A 17,841-nucleotide genomic window follows, 5' to 3' on the forward strand; every position below is an offset into this window, starting at 1 on the left:
GCGGTCCGGGAGCCAGACGGGCGGGGGCACGGCGAGCGGTGTCGAAGCAGGCCGGCGGTCGGCGGCCGGCCAGGGCGGGGCAGGCCTGGGGCAGAGGCAGTGGCTGGAGGAGGAAGAAGGAGAGGAGGAAGAAGAGGAAAAAAAGAAAAAAATTGATTTGGCATATTCTAGGAATATGCCTTTTTACAGTTTAGGGATACGGGTCTGCTAGCTCGGACGAGTTTTCGCCCGATCGAAATCGAATACAAGGCCCTCTACTCGTGCTATACGGGGCAGAAATTTAGGGGGCATGTTAGACATGCTCTAATTAAGCGGAAATGTGAACGCGGCAGCTCTGGATGCGGACTTTTTTTTTTGAAACATTTTCTATTAAAGGACAACAAGCCGCCTCATTAAAAATCTCCCAGTCCCCTTAGGTACCCTGGAAGAAAAAGAGTGCGTATGAAAGAAAAAGAGCTCTGGATGTGGACTTTGCCACATATTCCCGTCTCACGCGCTGGATAGAGGAGCTGTGAAGAGGTAACTTGTTAGAGCAACTCTAGACCCCTAAATTGGTTAAACCTTTAAATTTGTAGGCAGATTAAAGGGTTTTGGGGTACTTTGCCACATATTCCCGTCTCACGGGCTGGATAGAGGAGCTAGCCAGTGAAGAGAGGTAACTTGTTAGAGCAACTTTAGACCCCTAAATTGGTTAAACCTTTAAATTCGCAGACAGATTTAAGGGTTTGGGTTTTTTTTTTTTGTCTAGACCAGACACTTTAAAATGGTTAAACCCGCAATTTTTTGCAGGCCAACATATATACGAGCCCGCGATTTTTATGCTTGGAGTTTCGGAGTCGATTTTGCAGGCCAACCTGTATACGATCAACGCACTCGCAACAGCTCGCGCCAACACATTTCCCCGATAAACTCGCCGGAGTCCGGCTAAATTCTAGCGAAACACCAACACATTTCCGGTGGAGATTGGCAAAATTGAACGGAGCTCGTCGGAATTGGCCGCTGGCCGAGCAACGGTGGGTAACATGCACATGCAGAGTTGCGGAGCGGCGAGCAGTTTCAGGGGCCAGGCGGCGCGCACATGCGGCTGAGGGGCGGCTGGGCGGCGCGGTCGGCGGTAAGAGGCCGGGCGGCGCGCGCGGTGGGGAGGGTGGGTAGCGAGCGGCGGAGCGGGGCGGACCATGGGCTTCTCGGGAGGAAGAAAAAGGTAAAATAATAAAGTGGGCTTTTTAGTGAAATATTCCCGAATATGCTTTTTAGTGTCTTATTTTGAGGGGACTGGGCTGCGGGAGTGTTTTTTAGCCCTCAAACCGCGTTTTTTTTCCAACCATATCCACACATATGTGATCTGCAGTTTGAGGGGTCCGCTAGAGTTGGTCTTATCTCCAGCTAAATGCAGGGGGTCTTAAGCAGTACTGCTCCCAATTGGTCTAGCTCCTGCACCTCTGCTTTTTGTTTTTCCTTCTGAAACAAGGCAAAATATTTGACATTTTCATCAATTAAGAAGAAGGTAGGCTTCACGCTTTCGCCTCTTATTCTTCTTTGTAACGGCTACAGTTAGAGTCCTCAGACATTTGGAGATCTTAAACCAAATAAAAATATTAACCAAGGGGGAAATGATCCCTCCCTAGCTATGCGTTGTTAGATAAGATGATACTCTCCCTGGAGATAGACATTAGGATGATAATTCAATTCAAAGTTTTTTGTCGCCCCTCCCCGCCCGCTGGGAATTTAAATCCAGGTGTGCTAGCTGGCTGCGTACTTTAGCGTGCTGGGCCTGATCGGAAGATGCCAGTGAAACGGTAGTGAACGGCTCCCTTGTTCATTGCCTTGCCAATGAGTTAGAATTCAGATCTTAAACCAAATACTATGCACTCTTGCTGCTAAATTAAAACGGCTGTTCTTAATTGGTTCTCCGGTTGTCAGGTAGGCCGGCCAGTAGAATTTCGAAGCCTGGTGTCCCTGCTTTGGGTTTGGGTATTTCGGTATTTCAGTTCAATTCAACTTAAAAAAAAATACTAGTATCACTCAGAAGAATCTGCTAAAAAATAGTACACTTTTGCTATTTGACAACCGAGTGTTCTTTGTTTCGTCAACACTCAGATTTTTCTGTCCATTGCACGTGTGGTAAATTGACTGGGTCACTTGCCTTTTTCTTTGTTTACTCTCTTACTTTTACGCATATTACAACATATTTACATGTAAATTAGGAGTAAAATTACTAACCACTAACAATGTAATTACATGTAAAGTAAATGTATATCCACTGTAAATTGCATGTAAATTACTTGTATGTACACTATAAATTACAAAATTCCAGTTTTCATGAATATAAATAAAATATTCATGTGTCATCAATTGATTGGAAGAAAAATCGAGTGACGATGAATTGAAAAACAACCGAGTGTCAAATAGACTGTCCCAAATAGTAACATGAATCTGACCAGGTGACTGTGCGCCTAAAGTGGTTCCGCGGCTAATCTCCTTGGATTCCCCGAGGGCCAGGGTTACGGCGGACCGAGCGCGCGAGAAGATCAATCGTGAGAGCAACTGATTCAACGAAGCGGTGCAGTTCCGTTGGATTCATGCATAGTCATAGAGGAGCGCTTCTTGGGAGCCTACACCTGTTCCACCATAGGTCAGCAGCCATATCCAGCGCGCCTATATATGTGCAGAGGTCTAGTGCAGCTTCTCCTACGATATCTATCATCTTCGGTTGTTCTTGTTTGGCGGCCGAAGCACTCAGCGCCGCAGCCACATATAAGCTACGCTGATCGATCGACTACGCGATGGCGGAGTCCAAGAAGCTGCTCGTTCTGATCTTTGCGGCCATGGTTTCTTCACTGGAGGCGTACGTCTTCTACGCCGGCGGCCACGACGGCTGGGTCGTCGACCCCGCCGAGAGCTACAACCACTGGGCCGAGCGCAACAGGTTCCAGATCAACGACACCATCGGTACGCGCATCTCACCTCCCTCTTCGTCAACAATCAAATAATCATTCTACCATATTCGTACACGTAAATACCATGAATCAACTGAAATGTAAGCTGCATGTTTTCCCTCGCAGTGTTCGCGAACGGCGAGGGGGCGGACGGCGTGCTGCTAGTGACGGAGCCGGACTTCGACGCGTGCAACACGCGCAACCCAGTCCGCCGGCTCGAAGACGGCGGCGGCCGCTCGGAGTTCCGGTTCGACCGGTCCGGCGCCTTCTTCTTCATCAGCGGCGACGAGGACCGGTGCCAGAAGGGCAAGAAGCTGTACATCATCGTGATGGCGGCCCGACCCACGAGGCCGGCGCTGGCACCGGCGCCCGGATCGCCGCCGCCGTTGTGGGCATCGGCGCCAGAGTACGGGCAGGCGCCGGGCATGAGCGTTGGCGACGAGGCGATGTCGCGCAGCAGCTCGATGGAAGCGCCACCGCCGACGGCGGGTGCGGCAAGCCTGGACGGAGTCATCACCGGCGCTGTTTTGGGGGTTTTAGGGGCTTTGGTGCTCTGAGATGCCGTAGGGATCGGATCGGCCGTAGAGGTCGTTCCGTTGTTGTAATTCCGTGCTGGTATATGGTCTACCGATTACTCGTTGTGTGATAGACTGCCGGTGCAAGTTAGTATACTTCAGTACGGAGAGCTATGATTCGTACACTGAATAAAATGATGATGTTATACTTAGGAGCAAGTACACATGAATGGATACTGAAACCTTTTTCATGACTATTTAGTTGACAACAGGACTTCTGAATCCTTTTCTTGAGATTAGATTTGCTACAGTAAGAGCATCTCCACCGGGCGCGCCCCATAGCGGCCCCGATAGCGTTTTAGGGGTCGGCGTGGTTTTTGGGCTCGCACCGGTGCCCCAAATGGCGCCGGCTATTTTTCGAGCCAATAGAATCGCTGGCATCCCCGTGCCTTCCCCTTGGCGAAGGGCGCGGATCGGACGCGTCGGCGCCTCGCGGCACGTCAGAAAATGAGCGCGGGCTCCGCCTGGTAGCCAGACACACCGATTTTCCATCTCCTACCCACACCCGAGCCGACTCCCACCCCTCTAGATCGCCACCGTCGCCGTCGCGCCCCTTCTTGCAATAGACACCGCCGCCTGTCTAGGAACTGCCGTCCATCGACACGGCCGCCACCCCCTCGACCGGTGGCCGCTGTTTCGCCCGAAACAGAGCTCACCGCCACCGCGGAACAACCGCCCCGCCCGCAAGGTGTTCGTCTGATTTCCGCGATGGATAGCGACGACGAGATGATGGTGCAGCTGTTCACGGAGGAGCAGAACGCTGAGGTTGTCCGGCGGCAACAGCAGCTGTTGATTCTGACGAGCATGATGCGCGTTCGCTAGCCTTTCTTCGTCGTGCCACGGCGCGACGGCTCAAAGCCAGGCAATAGGAGGAACATCAACCGGCATCGTCAAGCCGACGCAATGTTGCTTGACGCCGACTATTTCAACGACGACGCGACTCATTCGCCGAAGGAATTTTGGCGCCGGTTTAGGATAAACAAGGAGTTGTTCTTGAAGATTGTCTACAGCGTCAGGGAGTACAACAATTACTTCATTGTCAAGCAAGATTGCACAGGATTTGTGGGGCTTCACCTCAATTCAGAAGTGCACTGCTGCAATGCGTTGTTTTGCATACAGAGCTCCTCCAGATACATCCAATGGCTACCTACGGATGGCAGAGTCGACATGTACAGAGACTCTCTACAGGTTTTGCCGAGCCGTCATATCGGTGTTTGCTAAAGACTATTTGAGAGCACCAAGAGAAGATGATATAGCTCGGATCCTACAAAAATTGCAGCAAGAGGGTTTCCTGGGATGCTCGGAAGCATTGACTGTATGCATTGGAGCTGGAAGAATTGCCCTTTTGTTTCGCAGGGGATCTACAAGGGGCATGCTGGTGAGTGCATTGTCATTCTTGAGGCGGTGGCAGACCATGACCTTTGGATTTGGCATGCATTTTTTGGCATGGCAGGAACAAACAATGATTTCAATGTGTTGCAACGCTCTTCGGTGTTTGCCAGGCTAGCTGAGGGACAAGCTCCTGCCGTGAACTTTGAGGTAAACGATCACGCATACAACAAGGGTACTATCTAGCTGATGGTATCTACCCGACGTATGCTACATTTGTGAAGATAATTCTCTCTCCAGAAAACGAGATGGAAGCTTATTTTGCAACATACCAGGAAACAACTCTGCAAGGATGTTGAGCGTGCTTTTGGGGTGTTTCAGCATCGTTTCGCCATATTGTCAGGTACCCTGCTCTCACTTGGCCCGAGCCTCAGATGTGGGAGGTGATGAACGCGTGTGTGATCATACACAACATGATCATTAAGAGCGAGCACGACGAACCTATGCAAGATGATCAAGCATTTGATTATCAAGGGCCACTTGCTGAGGTAGAGCATGTACCCCAGAATTTGCGACTTTTCTTCATATGCACAATGAAATTTGAGATGCAGGTGTCCATGTACAACTTAAGGCGGATCTATGTGTGCATTAATTTGTGGGCGAGGAGAAGAGCCACCAACAATGCATGATTTTATTTATATTTATGTGATTGTATGATTTGTTTGGTTGTATGAATAATTTAAGTATTATTTGTTTGATTGATTGTATGAATAATTTAAGTACTATTTGTTTGATTGCATGAATAATTTAAGTACTATTTATATGATTGTATGAATTATTAAATATAGTATGAATAAAATGTGATTGATATGTTGTTTCAAAATATTGTAAAAAGAAAAGAAAAAGTTTTGGGAGCCGCTGTTTGGGAGGTGCCGGTGTGGGAACAGCGTCCCCAAAATAGAGGATGCACTGCCGGCGCCCCCCATACAGCAGTGCCGGCGACCCTGCCGGCGACTATATGGGACGAGCCGGTGGAGATGCTCTAACACCAGAAATTCTAAACCATTTATGACAACATAATTTATACTATAATACCAAATAAATATAGTACCACGAAATATAATTTCTAAAAAAATTAATGCCATAGATTTTATATTGTAGATATTGATTTTTTTCCATAGTATTTAGTTAAAATTTACAAAGACTGACTTTGACTAAATTAAAAATGGAAGGGAGTATCAAGGATCGATGTGATCGTTAGTGATTGTTACTTGAGCAGACGCAAGCGGATGTGATAACGCACCGTCTAAATTTCCAGATTCAAATGCAACTAGTATACTCCAACTATGATACCAACATGTATGACCGATCAAGTCCAACCACACCAAAATCCAAATCCTAATCAATGGACATGGTCACTATGTCTTCCAATTAAATTGCCATTGGCACTCCAAATATCGAAATAAAATGTTTTGTATTGCTCACATTTCACAGGAAAGTAGTTATGGTAGGTCTTTCCATGGACTTAATGATGCAACCAGCCTTTAGGCTAGCAACACAAGAATAAGCAGAGAGTATTGGCATGCACATATAATATGTGCTATAAAATTTGAGAAAAAGAAAAAGAAGAAAAAAGTTGAATAATGTTTGGTAACAACAATCTAGGGTTGTTGGGAAAGAGTGGTATGAAACCCGCCAAAGAAGGATGGTAGAAAAAAGAAAAGGCAAAACGTGCCATAGTGAATAAAAGAAAAGACAACTATGATAGGGTCAATATGGAACCACACACTATAGAACAGAGTCGATGTGATATGGTTGATCAAGGTTTAGAGCATGCAATCAAATGAAGATTATTTATGTACCTGGAGATATCTATACCTAATAATAAAGGGAGGATTATTTCCTTGGTCCAATACTTTTTTGGATGGATTTACCCTCCCACCAAACAACATATTACCCTCTCTGCCACCCGTAAGTTGAAACGTTTTTGTCAAGGTCCAACACTTTTTATTTCAGGTTACGTTAAAAACGGTTCGCAGGCTTCTGTCCAACCCTGATACGTAACCATCGTTTTCTCACCTCTCACATGGGCCATGTGCGCACTGGGCCTGGGCCGCAGCCCGTGCTCCAGCTGCTGGGCCTGCGCCACCAGCACGCATCATCAACGCTCATGAAGGAAACCAATCAGCCTAGAACCGAGTACAACTCAATGACGTGACCTGGAACCGAGTACAACTCAACCGGTGTTAGTTGTTGGAAGGAAAAAAATTAACCTCTGCTCAATCCGGTTTAGGATTTCGTAGCAGGCAAGTTCCCTATCTGACCTCGCTTGGTTCCTATATATATGACTCGTGAGATCGAGAAGACTAATCCAACCACACCGAGGATAGCCCGATCCTGAACGCGCTCAGCGGCTGCAAGCCATGCTCGTCACCACCGATCATCCTGACACGCCGGCGGCCGGTACACTGCATGCCCCCATCCTCACACGATGCTGGTCAGGACCCCGCGCGCCACGCGCACGGTGGCGGAGATCGGGTGTGCGCTGGATGTGGTCGAGCGCAACCATGGTCGATATCTGTCCATTGACTCTGTGGTCGAGCATCTGGTCGTCAACTCTGTGGTCGAGCCGTACTGGAGCCGAGTATGGGGGAGATGAATCGATAGGCCGCCGCCGGTTTACGTCGTTTCGTCAGTTTACTAGGAGGTCCTCAACGCCGCTGGTTTATGATGAAAGTATAAACTGTCCGTTCGTCAGTTCGTCAGCTCCGCTGATTGATCGCTCAGGTGAATAAGGCCTCGGCCTAACGAGTGATTCCATCGCGAGGACATAACCAGTCTCCAACACGGAGGTGCAAAGAAAGCAATATGATCGATCCGTTTGACTTTGCACACGGAGGCCCTCCGGCAAGTCGTGCTGGATGACGTATCCTTAATTACCATGTGGTTTTCGGGGCATCAAAGCAAATACCGATCAGAGTAGAAGGATGGTCCTGATCGAGTTTTACAGTGCATCAATAATTGAGCCTCAGCGACCTCCGCCAGCGCCGCTACGTCGCCGTCGGCCCTGCCACGCAAATCGGTTGACGTCCAGCCCGGCGTATGGCGCAATCGGCGGAAACAATTCAGAGTGGGTGCGGTCTCCCGGTCGAGTTCGAGGTGAACATGGTCTTCACCCATCAGCAACTAAGTGCCAGCAGGCGCTCAGCCTTGGGCATCTCTGTCCGCGTGTTAGTCGCTGATTGGAAAGTCACTGTCACCATGTAGAACATCAAGAACTACCTCTGCAGTGTTGTGGTACGATTTCGCTGTACTAGCTAGCTATACTTTCAAGATTCAGTCAACAGCGTCTGATTGCTTTTGCGCCCATGAGATGCTGACCATTTAATGACTCGGTTCTAAGTTGAGTTGTGTTCATGAATCTGCATAAGTGAAGAAAAGCCAGCCTAAATATTCAAATTTTGCTTTTGCCAAGCTGACTTAATGGACATGGCTAACTCTGCATCTTCGCGTGCCCCACTGTACATGCCATTCTCAAGAACTACCATGGAGATCGTTGTGGTGTTTCAGGTAACCTACATACGAGGGGGTGGACTAGTTCTTGTCGTGCTGCCCCTACTTCTCATTTTTGGACATACTATGTTGATTTTTGACTGTCTCGCAAGGTGATTAGGTCAATACTATTGTTATTATATATAGTTGTATTGTTATTTCTTTTACTTTTTTCAAATCCATGTGCTGATGTGCACTTGAAGTACTTCTCAAATATTCACATGCAAAAAAAGGATGATTTTCAGGTGATGTGGGGAGTTGGATGTAGTCAACAGCATATATGGTGGTGACATAAGAGATCGGTATTTGACAATTCATATGCATCTCTACCTCTATTTTTCAGTTTCCAGTTTTGATCTATTTTGTAATTTAAGTGCATAGTTTCGCTGAAGACTGAAGATGGCACAATAAGATAGATAGATCTCTGTCGTCATTTTGATTTGTTCATGAATTTGGGATCTTGATTTGTTCATGAATTTCGTGTATACCAATCGATGTGGTTGTTCTCCATGAATATGGCTTCGTATGAAAATCAAATAACGAGTCAATGACATGGTGGTGTAGCTTTTGAATTGTATTTGTGGAAGAAATTGGATGGTCAAATGCAAAAGACAAACATTAAAAGCTTGAGAGAGAAAAATGCTTTGAAATGCAAGCACTGAATGAGACAAAAAGGGATAAAATATGCATTGTGCCGAGTAGTTTGAATGCCTACATGGTACATATTTCTCTCTCCCGGTGCAACGCACGGGCACTTTTGCTAGTCTGCTAAAAAGTGATGAAAGCAAAATGTGAAGTGTGGGAACCAACCTATGCGTGGAGTTTTTAATACCTTTTTAATACTACCGATTGATATTAATTGAATCAATTTTATTTAGATTTTTATGTATTTAGTTAAGTTCGTAGACAAAGTGAAGTTTAAATATGGATGTGTATCTAGACAAAGTGGAATCAATTAATTTTGATCGGAGGGAGTAGAAATAGTGTTTCATAGATTAGGTTAGGGTTTGATAGCCGTCTTCGTCTTGGCCTTCGCCTCAATGGAGATGTCATCGTTTACAACAGTGATCTTTAGCTCTTCGTTCGACAACGATATCTTCTTCCCCGCGTCAATGGTGGTGTTGAAAGATTACAATTCTCTAGGCATGGGCCTTCAAATCTTGTTTTGCCAGATCATTTTTGGATCTTTCTAATGCTACTACTCATTGAACTAACTCGGTATAGAGATAAATGAGGTACGTGGAGACGAAGATGTATTCCCGTGTTCCCTTACATGAAGTAAGGTACACCACGTTGGAGGTCAAATACTTCTCTCTCAAATCCATGAAAAAATAGCTCGCTATTTTGGCGCTAATAGCATGCTATAGCGTTTCTAGATAGCCCACGCTACATCAAAGCAACAATGTTATAGAGGAACTAGCTAGAGATGAGGAACAATGGTGGAGGTCAAACAATGACTCTAAAATCTAGACCCAAGGGGTTCCCCTCACTTAGAGGATGATTTGTTTCGTGGGGATTGTAGATCTGGATCTCCTCTTCCAAAGACCTCAAAAGGATGCAAGAATCGTAGGAAGGGATGGAGAGGAAGCAAGTTTAAAAGGATCAACAATGCATGTCAATTTCGCCCTACAAAACTGTTGGGGAAGATTCCCTGTTTATAGGAAAACCAAATATGACCGTTTGGGACAATCCCGACCAAATTTTGTGCCAGGGCAGGTCAAACCGGCTCCCACGCTGACCTTCCCGGTCCCCAACCCGGTGCACCGGCTCCCACGCCGGAATGCCCATTGACACCCACCGAATCCGAACCGAACCGCTCACGAAACCCATTCCGGTATGGTCTGGTCCCATGGCCGGTAAACTAGATGGGAGAACCCAAATGTGGCACTAGAGCCGGTGAGACCGGATTGCCCACCGACTGAAAAACTAGCAAAAAAAAAACGGTGATAACTTTTGCGTCCAGACTCCAATTTTAGCAAACTTAGGATTTTTGAAAAGCTAAGAACAATATCTATCTAATAGAGACTATAAAACCCAAGTAGGAGGAAGAGGTTAAATGCCAAACTGGGGAGTGATACGTCCAAAACGTATCTACTTTCCCGAATAGTTTTGCTATTGTTTTGCCTCTAATTTGTGTATTTTGGATGCAACTAACACGGACTAACGCTGTTTTCAGCAGAACTGCTCTGGTGTCTCGTTTTTGTGCAGAAATCCAACTTTCGGGAAAATCCTCGGAATTTATGCAGAAGGCCCTATTTTCCCAGAATACTGACGGAGCCAGAAGGACAAGTAAGGTGGAGGCCCGAGGGCCCCACACCATAAGGCGGCGCGGCCTAGGGGGGCCCGCGCGGCCCTATGGTGTGGCCCCCTCGGCCGGCCTCCGACGCCCTCCTTCGGACTATATAATGCCTTCGACCTAAAAACACACGGGGAGAAGTCGAAGTCGCCAGAAAGCCTCCAGAATGCCGCCACATCGCGAAACTCCGTCGCGGGAGCCAGAAGTCTCCGTTCTGGCACTCCGCCGGGACGGGGGAAAGGAGGAGATCATCGCCATCATCACCGCCAACGCCTCTCCATCAACCAGCCATGCTTCCCCCATCCATGTGTGAGTAATTCCCCCGTTGTAGGCCGAAGGGGATGGTAGGGATTGGATGAGATTGGTCATGTAATAGCATAAGATTGTTAGGGCATAGTGCCTAGTGTCCGTAATTGGTACTTTGATGATATTGTTGCAACTTGTTATGCTTAATGCTTGTCACTAGGGCCCGAGTGCCATGATCTCAGATCTGAACATGTTATTGTTTCATCATGATATTCATTGTTTATTGATCTTACCTGCAAGTTGTATACACATGTCGCTGTCCGGAACCGATGGCCCCGAAGTGACAGAAATCGGGACAACCGGAGGGAATGGTAGTGATGTGAGGATCACATGTGTTCACGGAGTGTTAATGCTTTGCTCCGGTACTCTATTAAAAGGAGTACCTTAATATCCAGTAGTTTCCCTTGAGGCCCGGCTGCCACCGGCTGGTAGGACAAAAGATGTTGTGCAAGTTTCTCATTGCGAGCACGTACGACTATAATTGGAACACATGCCTATTGATTGCTTTGTACTTGGACACCGTTTTATTATCATCTGCAAATGCCCTGCTATGATTGTTACATGAGTTTCTCTCATCCATGCAACGCCCGTCATCCGTCCCCGTGCCTACAGTATTTTAATCCTACTGTTTACTAAAATCACTACTGCTGTCTTTGTTACTCTGCTGCTGTTATTTTACTACTGCTACTGCTATAAAACTGTTATTACTGATAAACTCTTGCGAGCAAGTCTGTTTCCAGGTGCAGCTGAATTGACAACTCCGCTGTTAAGGCTTCTAAGTGTTCTTTGTCTCCCCTTGTGTCGAATCAATAAATTGGGTTATACTACCCTCGAAGACTGCTGCGATCCCCTATACTTGTGGGTTATCAAGACCGTTTTCTGGCGCCGTTGCCGGGGAGCATAGCTTTATTTGGAAGTTCACTTGGATTAATATTGTTCGCTGCAAATTCTCCATCATGGGTAAACCTCGCGATTCTAAAGTCGCCATATTACCATCCACTACAAGAAAAGGTACAATTCTGAGTACCTCCGCTACACTTGATTCACCATCTGTGATAAGTCAACTTGTTTCACCGCCACAAGCTGGTACGTCTGCTGAATCTGAAAACTCTCATAATATTGATAATGTTTCTGCTGTGCTTGATGATAGTGGTTCGTTGGGATCCTTTCTAGATGCTACAATTGCTAGGTCTAGACAAATTGAAAATGCTGAAACTCCTAATGAAAATGCCACTACACCTGTTAGTTCACCTGAACTTGATTATTTTAGTGATGATCCTGATGAAGATTATGTGGAGCTTAATGATGATTTTATTGATAAATGCAATTCTATTACTGATGCAAGAAACATTAAAAAGTTTCTCGCACAATATCTTTATTAAACATAAGCTATCTCCTGATCCTGAATTTGCCACATCTCCTATATGCATTAAGGATAAAGATTATGATTTTTCTCTTGATCTATCTCATATAGCTATTGTAGAGAAAACACCCTTTTGTGGTACTGAAAAAGAAAGTGCTGTAGAACACATGATTGAACTTTCTTCTATGAGTAGCTTGTTTTCTGATGATGTCAAGATGCGTACTTACTTTGTCGCTAAATTTTTTCCTTTCTCATTAAAGGATGACGCTAAAACTTGGTATAATAATTTGCCTCCTGGTTCTATTAAAAATCCAACTGAGTTGCGTGATGTTTTCTTTCGAAAATACTTTCCTGCTAGTGCTCAACATGCTGCTTTACAGAGAATTTACAGATTTGATCAGGGAGATGAAGAGAAATTGCCTGCGGCATGGGCAAGATTTTGTTCTCTTATCAGAGCTAGACCTGGACATGATTTAGAAAAGAATGATCTACTTGATATATTTTATAGTGGACTAACCATTGAATCTAGAGCATATTTGGATAGTTGTGCTGGTTGTGTTTTCAGGAAAAGAACCCCAGATGAAGCTGAAGATTTATTGGCAAGAATAAGCCGGAATCATGATGATTGGGAAACACCCGAACCAACTCCAACGCCAATATTAAAGAAGAGGGGTTTAATTGAATTGAATGATGATGATATGCGGGAAGCTAAGAAGTCTCTCAAGGAGAAAGGTATTAAATCCGAAGATGTGAAGAATCTACCTCCCATAGAAGATATATGTGAGATAATTCTCCCTTCACCCATGATTGAGGTAAACTCCCTTCAACGCTTTACTAGGGAAGATATTCCGTATTCAAAACCTCCTGCGCAATGCTTAGATGAGTTTGATAATTATATTGTTAAGCAAGAAAATTTTAATATGAGAGTAGAGAATCATCTAATGGAAAATTCTCAAGCTATTAGCAATTTGCATGATATTGTGGAGAGAACCTCCAATCATGTTAAGGTGCTTGTTAAACATTTTCAAATGATTCAAACTCAAATTGATCAACTCACTAAAGTGCAAAATGATCTGCTAAATAATAATTCTAAAGAGAAACATGCTTATGAAGTAACAACTAGAGGTGGTGTCTCTACCCAGGATCCTCTATATCCTGAAGGGCACCCCAAAAGAATTGAACAAGATTCTCAACGCATTGAACCTAGTGCTCCTTCTAAGAAGAAAAAGAAGAAGAAACATAAAAATGTTGTAGAATCCTCTGAACCTGTTAATGATCCTAATAGTATTTCTATTTCCGATGCTGAAACTGAAAGTGGTAATGAACATGATAATGATAATGATAATAATAAGAATGATGCTTCTGATAAAGAAGAAGTAGAAGATGAACCTAAAAAGCATGATAAAAATAAAAAGTATACTAAAGAAGATTTTATTGCTAAGAAACATGGTAATGAAAGAGAACCTTGGGTGCAAAAGCAAATGCCTTTTCCTGCTAAGAAACTAAAATCAAAGGAAGAAGAACACTATAATAAATTTTGTGATTGGATGAAACCTTTATTCTTGCAAATCCCTTTGACTGATGCTATTAAATTGCCTCCTTATTCAAAGTATATGAAAGATATTGTTACTAACAAAAGGAAAATCCCCAATGAGGAAATTTCCACTATGCTTGCTAATTACTCTTTCAATGGCAAAGTTCCAAAGAAGTTGGGCGACCCAGGTATACCTACTATTCCTTGTTCTATTAAGAATAATTATGTTAAAACTGCTCTATGTGACTTGGGAGCCGGTGTTAGTGTTATGCCTTTTTCTCTTTACAAGAGACTTTATTTAGATAAGTTGATACCTACTGATATATCTTTGCAAATGGCTGATAAATCTACTGCTATTCCCGTTGGTATATGTGAGGATGTTCCTGTTCAAGTTACTAATAACTGCTTTATATTAACTGATTTTGTTGTGTTGGAAATGCCTGAAGATGATAATATGTCTATTATTCTTGGGAGACCTTTTCTTAACACCGCAGGGGCTGTTATTGATTGCAATAAAGGAAAGGTTACTTTCAATGTTGATGATAAGGAGCATACCGTCTATTTCCCCAAGAGGATTGATAAAGTATGTGGAGTCAATACTATTTCTAATGTGAGAACTATCAAAATTGGAACTATTGATTGTCCTATATATGAGCCTAAAGAAGGATATCATAATCTTATGATTGGATCCATATCAATACAATTCAAGGTAACATGATTGATTTGAGGTTTATTTCTTCATATGCTATGTAAAATTTATTTGGTGGCAAGACTTGATCAACCTTGTTAACAAATACCTTTTATATGCATAGAGGAGGTAAACAACATCTCTTTCTCCCTCTATTTGTTTTACTTGCTGTAGCACTTTTGATTTGCAAAGTTCCTTAGTTAATTAGAGATTTCAAAATTTTCCTGGCCAGTAATAATAAATTTAATACCCAGAAATGTGCATTTTTCAAAGTTTTCAAAAATTCACAAAAATTATACCGTTGGTCCTATTTTTCGAAAATGCACCTGGGAGCACCTGGAGATGACCTGTGGGGCACCCCAGGGTGGCACCCCACAGGCCGGCGCGGCCTGGAAGGGGGGCGCGCCACCCTGGCGTGTGGGCCCCCCTTTGCCCCACTTTAGCATCTCTTTCTCCCAGCATCTTCTCTCTCCCGAAAAAACTCGAACCAGCTTTCTCTCACTCGTGTTTTTGCTCAAGAGCTCAGGATTTTTCAATCTCTTTGCTCAGCCCAGATTTCTGTCTGAAATTTGGCACATTTGCTCTCCGGTATGTGACTCCTCCGCCTATCCAAATAGAATTTTGTTTGGTTGAGTATATCTTGAATATTTTGCTGCTGTAGGTAACATGTTTAGTGAGCTTGCATGCTTGTTCTAAGTTGTATAAACTAGTTTTGATGCATTATTAGTACTCTAGCAAGTTCCCATAGTAGTTCCCCTTGATTATATGTCACCAAATCAAATTTTATATTGTTTGTTGAAAATTTCAGAAAATGGAGTGGAATAGATATCAACTTAACCAACAAGAATTGGAGGTCCAACAAGTCATGAGAGTGAACCGTGAAGAGGGAGTATACCCCTCTTACTACCCGTCTTGCGGATTTCATGAGAAGCGGGAATATTGGAAGATGTTCGGAGTCTAATTTCTCTCAGGGGCTGAGTGATTTTTTTGAAGGAGAGCCAAGACAATATGCAAAATTAACTATGTCTGTTGTGCAGGACTTTAAGTTCAATTGGTCGCGATCTAACCCCACGGTTCAGTATAAAATTTACAATAAAGCTGTCAACTTGCCATTCAGTGATTTTTGTGCAGCAATTAGAGTACCGCAATGGGGATCATGCGAGAAGATAAGGGGATCGCCGCAAGAACTCTTAAGCCTCTTCAAGATGATTTGCTATGGAAGGAGTTTCTCAGAGGATAGTGGTAAAATCACTAGCATTCAGCTCCCGGCTATCCGCTACTTTGCTTATTTCATTACTAAATGCGTTCTTGCTAGAAAGATTGGTGGTAAACTATCTATCCCGGATTTAGCTTTTCTAGCTGCGGCACTGCAAAGTGGTAGGACTTATAATTTGGGGGCATTGATAGCTTATAGACTCGCTACTAACCGTGAGAAAGGTGGAATTTGTGGAGGTCTCATCGCCTCTCGTTTACTAGCTTTTCATAATGTAGAACCTCATCATTTTGATATTCCATTTTCCATAGAAAAACTTGACATAGCCTCTATGATTAAACATGAATTTGTTTCTGATTCCTCCAACTTGGGTAACCTGTTTTACAAGATGACATTTTATAAGAAAGTCTGGAGAATAACTAAGAAAACTGAGAAACTTGTAAGATTGCCTGCGCCTGTTCTGTCTAACTTTGATTCCAGGGAAGATTGGTCGGTCACAGAAGGTGCACTGGATGCACACATAGAGGGAGGAGGCCATCATGCAAGAGACGACACGGAGGTCGAGGAGCACCTCGACTCATCATCCGATGCAGCAAGTTCCTCGCATCAACATGTTGGACATGTGGAGCCTCCACGCTTTTCTTCTGCACAGGAACTTTACTATGACTACGCCATGAATTATCCACCGGCGAGGAACAGCGATCCTCGTTGGGGTTGAACTCCACTTAGGCCAAAAGTCTAAGCTTGGGGGGAGGTATACCAGCATCACTCATTCTTTGCATATTATGATTGCTGGATACTTGTATATACTTGTTTTGTTCGTTTTAGTGGTTTTCTAATGAGAGAAAGATGATATTTGGGGAAGTGCTGCCTGAAAACAGATTCTGGACTATTACCGTAAAAATTCTCAAAAATAGCCAGAACAGTATTTTGCGAAGCCAATTTTTGTGCATGTTCCCCAGGTTGTTATCTAACTTTCATTAGTTGAACACTTTTCGATTTGAGCAGTGGAAGAATTTATTAAAAATCGGGTACTGTACTGCTGTCAAGTTTGACGAATTTCTGCTGCTTTGTGTTTATGTGAGTTTTCTAGTTTGCCATTTCTTGTTTTTGCTTTGTTTCCTTCCCAAAACACAAAAAGACCAAAAATATTTCTGTTATCTCTCTTCACCATTTGTTTGCTTTGGTTTCTTGCATTTGTTTCGCTTTATTTGCTATTGCTAGTTTGCTATAAGAAAACCCAAAAAGATTTTGCTTTGTTTGCTTGTTTCCTTTTGTTCTTGTTTCTAATTCGAAAAAACCAAAAATATTTGCTGTTCTTCTTTGGTTTGTAAAGTTCATTATGAGTTCAATGGTCTTCGGTGGCTGGAGCGTGGTTTTCATTTCATATTATCCAAGCTGCACAAGTGAAAGGCAATAATGACGATCTACGACAATTGGATTGTGGTGAGAGGCTGGTATGAACTCTATTTGTTTTCATTTTTGTACATATACTCATCCATGTGAGCATGCTTAGTTGGTTCATGTGAGGTATATGTTATTTGAGAAAGTCTACTAGTTCATGATCTCTCATGTTTAGCTCCAATTTATTAATATGAGTAGCATGTCATGGATGTTTGCTTGCATTGTTTTATTCATAAGTAAATATGGCATTGTGGTATCCTCCTCTGAATAATTCATTTATATCGACTTGGCACATGCTCACGCATGCATATGACTGAACAAAAGTCAATTAAGCCTCAATGATTTACATTGCTTCAGAGTTCTTGTATCCATTTTATGCCTCCGTTAATTTATTTTGCCGCAAGCATGATTATGACAGTTACTGCTCTCTTGATTTGTCGCTCCCTAGTCTTTTGCTAGCCTTCACTTGTACTGAGCGGGAACGCTGCTCGTGCTTCCAAACACCTGAAAACCAAGTTGTTCCAAAGTGTCCACCATAAATACCTATGCATGGCATTTCAAACCATTCCAAGTAAATTCTCATGCGCTACCTTTAAAACCTTCAAAATGCTTCTCAGTTTGTGTTTATGTTTCATAGCTCAT

General features: G+C 43.8%; 2 protein-coding genes across 2 annotated transcripts; both read left to right on the forward strand.

The window, feature by feature from the left end:
• Positions 1-2,631: 2,631 nt before the first annotated feature.
• Positions 2,632-3,658, forward strand: LOC127338597 (early nodulin-like protein 1). Its single transcript, XM_051364647.2, has 2 exons — positions 2,632-2,952; positions 3,066-3,658. Exons 1-2 carry the CDS (start codon positions 2,787-2,789, stop codon positions 3,494-3,496), a joined length of 597 nt encoding a protein of 198 aa, XP_051220607.1. The 5' UTR covers positions 2,632-2,786; the 3' UTR covers positions 3,497-3,658.
• A 564-nt stretch (positions 3,659-4,222) lies between these two features.
• On the forward strand, positions 4,223-7,061 carry LOC127339896 (uncharacterized). Its single transcript, XM_071827478.1, has 6 exons — positions 4,223-4,279; positions 4,337-4,533; positions 4,634-4,829; positions 4,871-5,053; positions 5,144-5,246; positions 6,883-7,061. The coding sequence occupies exons 1-6, from the start codon at positions 4,223-4,225 to the stop codon at positions 7,059-7,061; spliced, it is 915 nt and encodes a 304-aa protein (XP_071683579.1).
• The last annotated feature ends 10,780 nt before the right edge of the window (positions 7,062-17,841 follow it).

The sequence above is a fragment of the Lolium perenne genome, chromosome 3 (assembly GCF_019359855.2).
Source record: "Lolium perenne isolate Kyuss_39 chromosome 3, Kyuss_2.0, whole genome shotgun sequence".
NCBI lineage: Eukaryota > Viridiplantae > Streptophyta > Magnoliopsida > Poales > Poaceae > Lolium > Lolium perenne.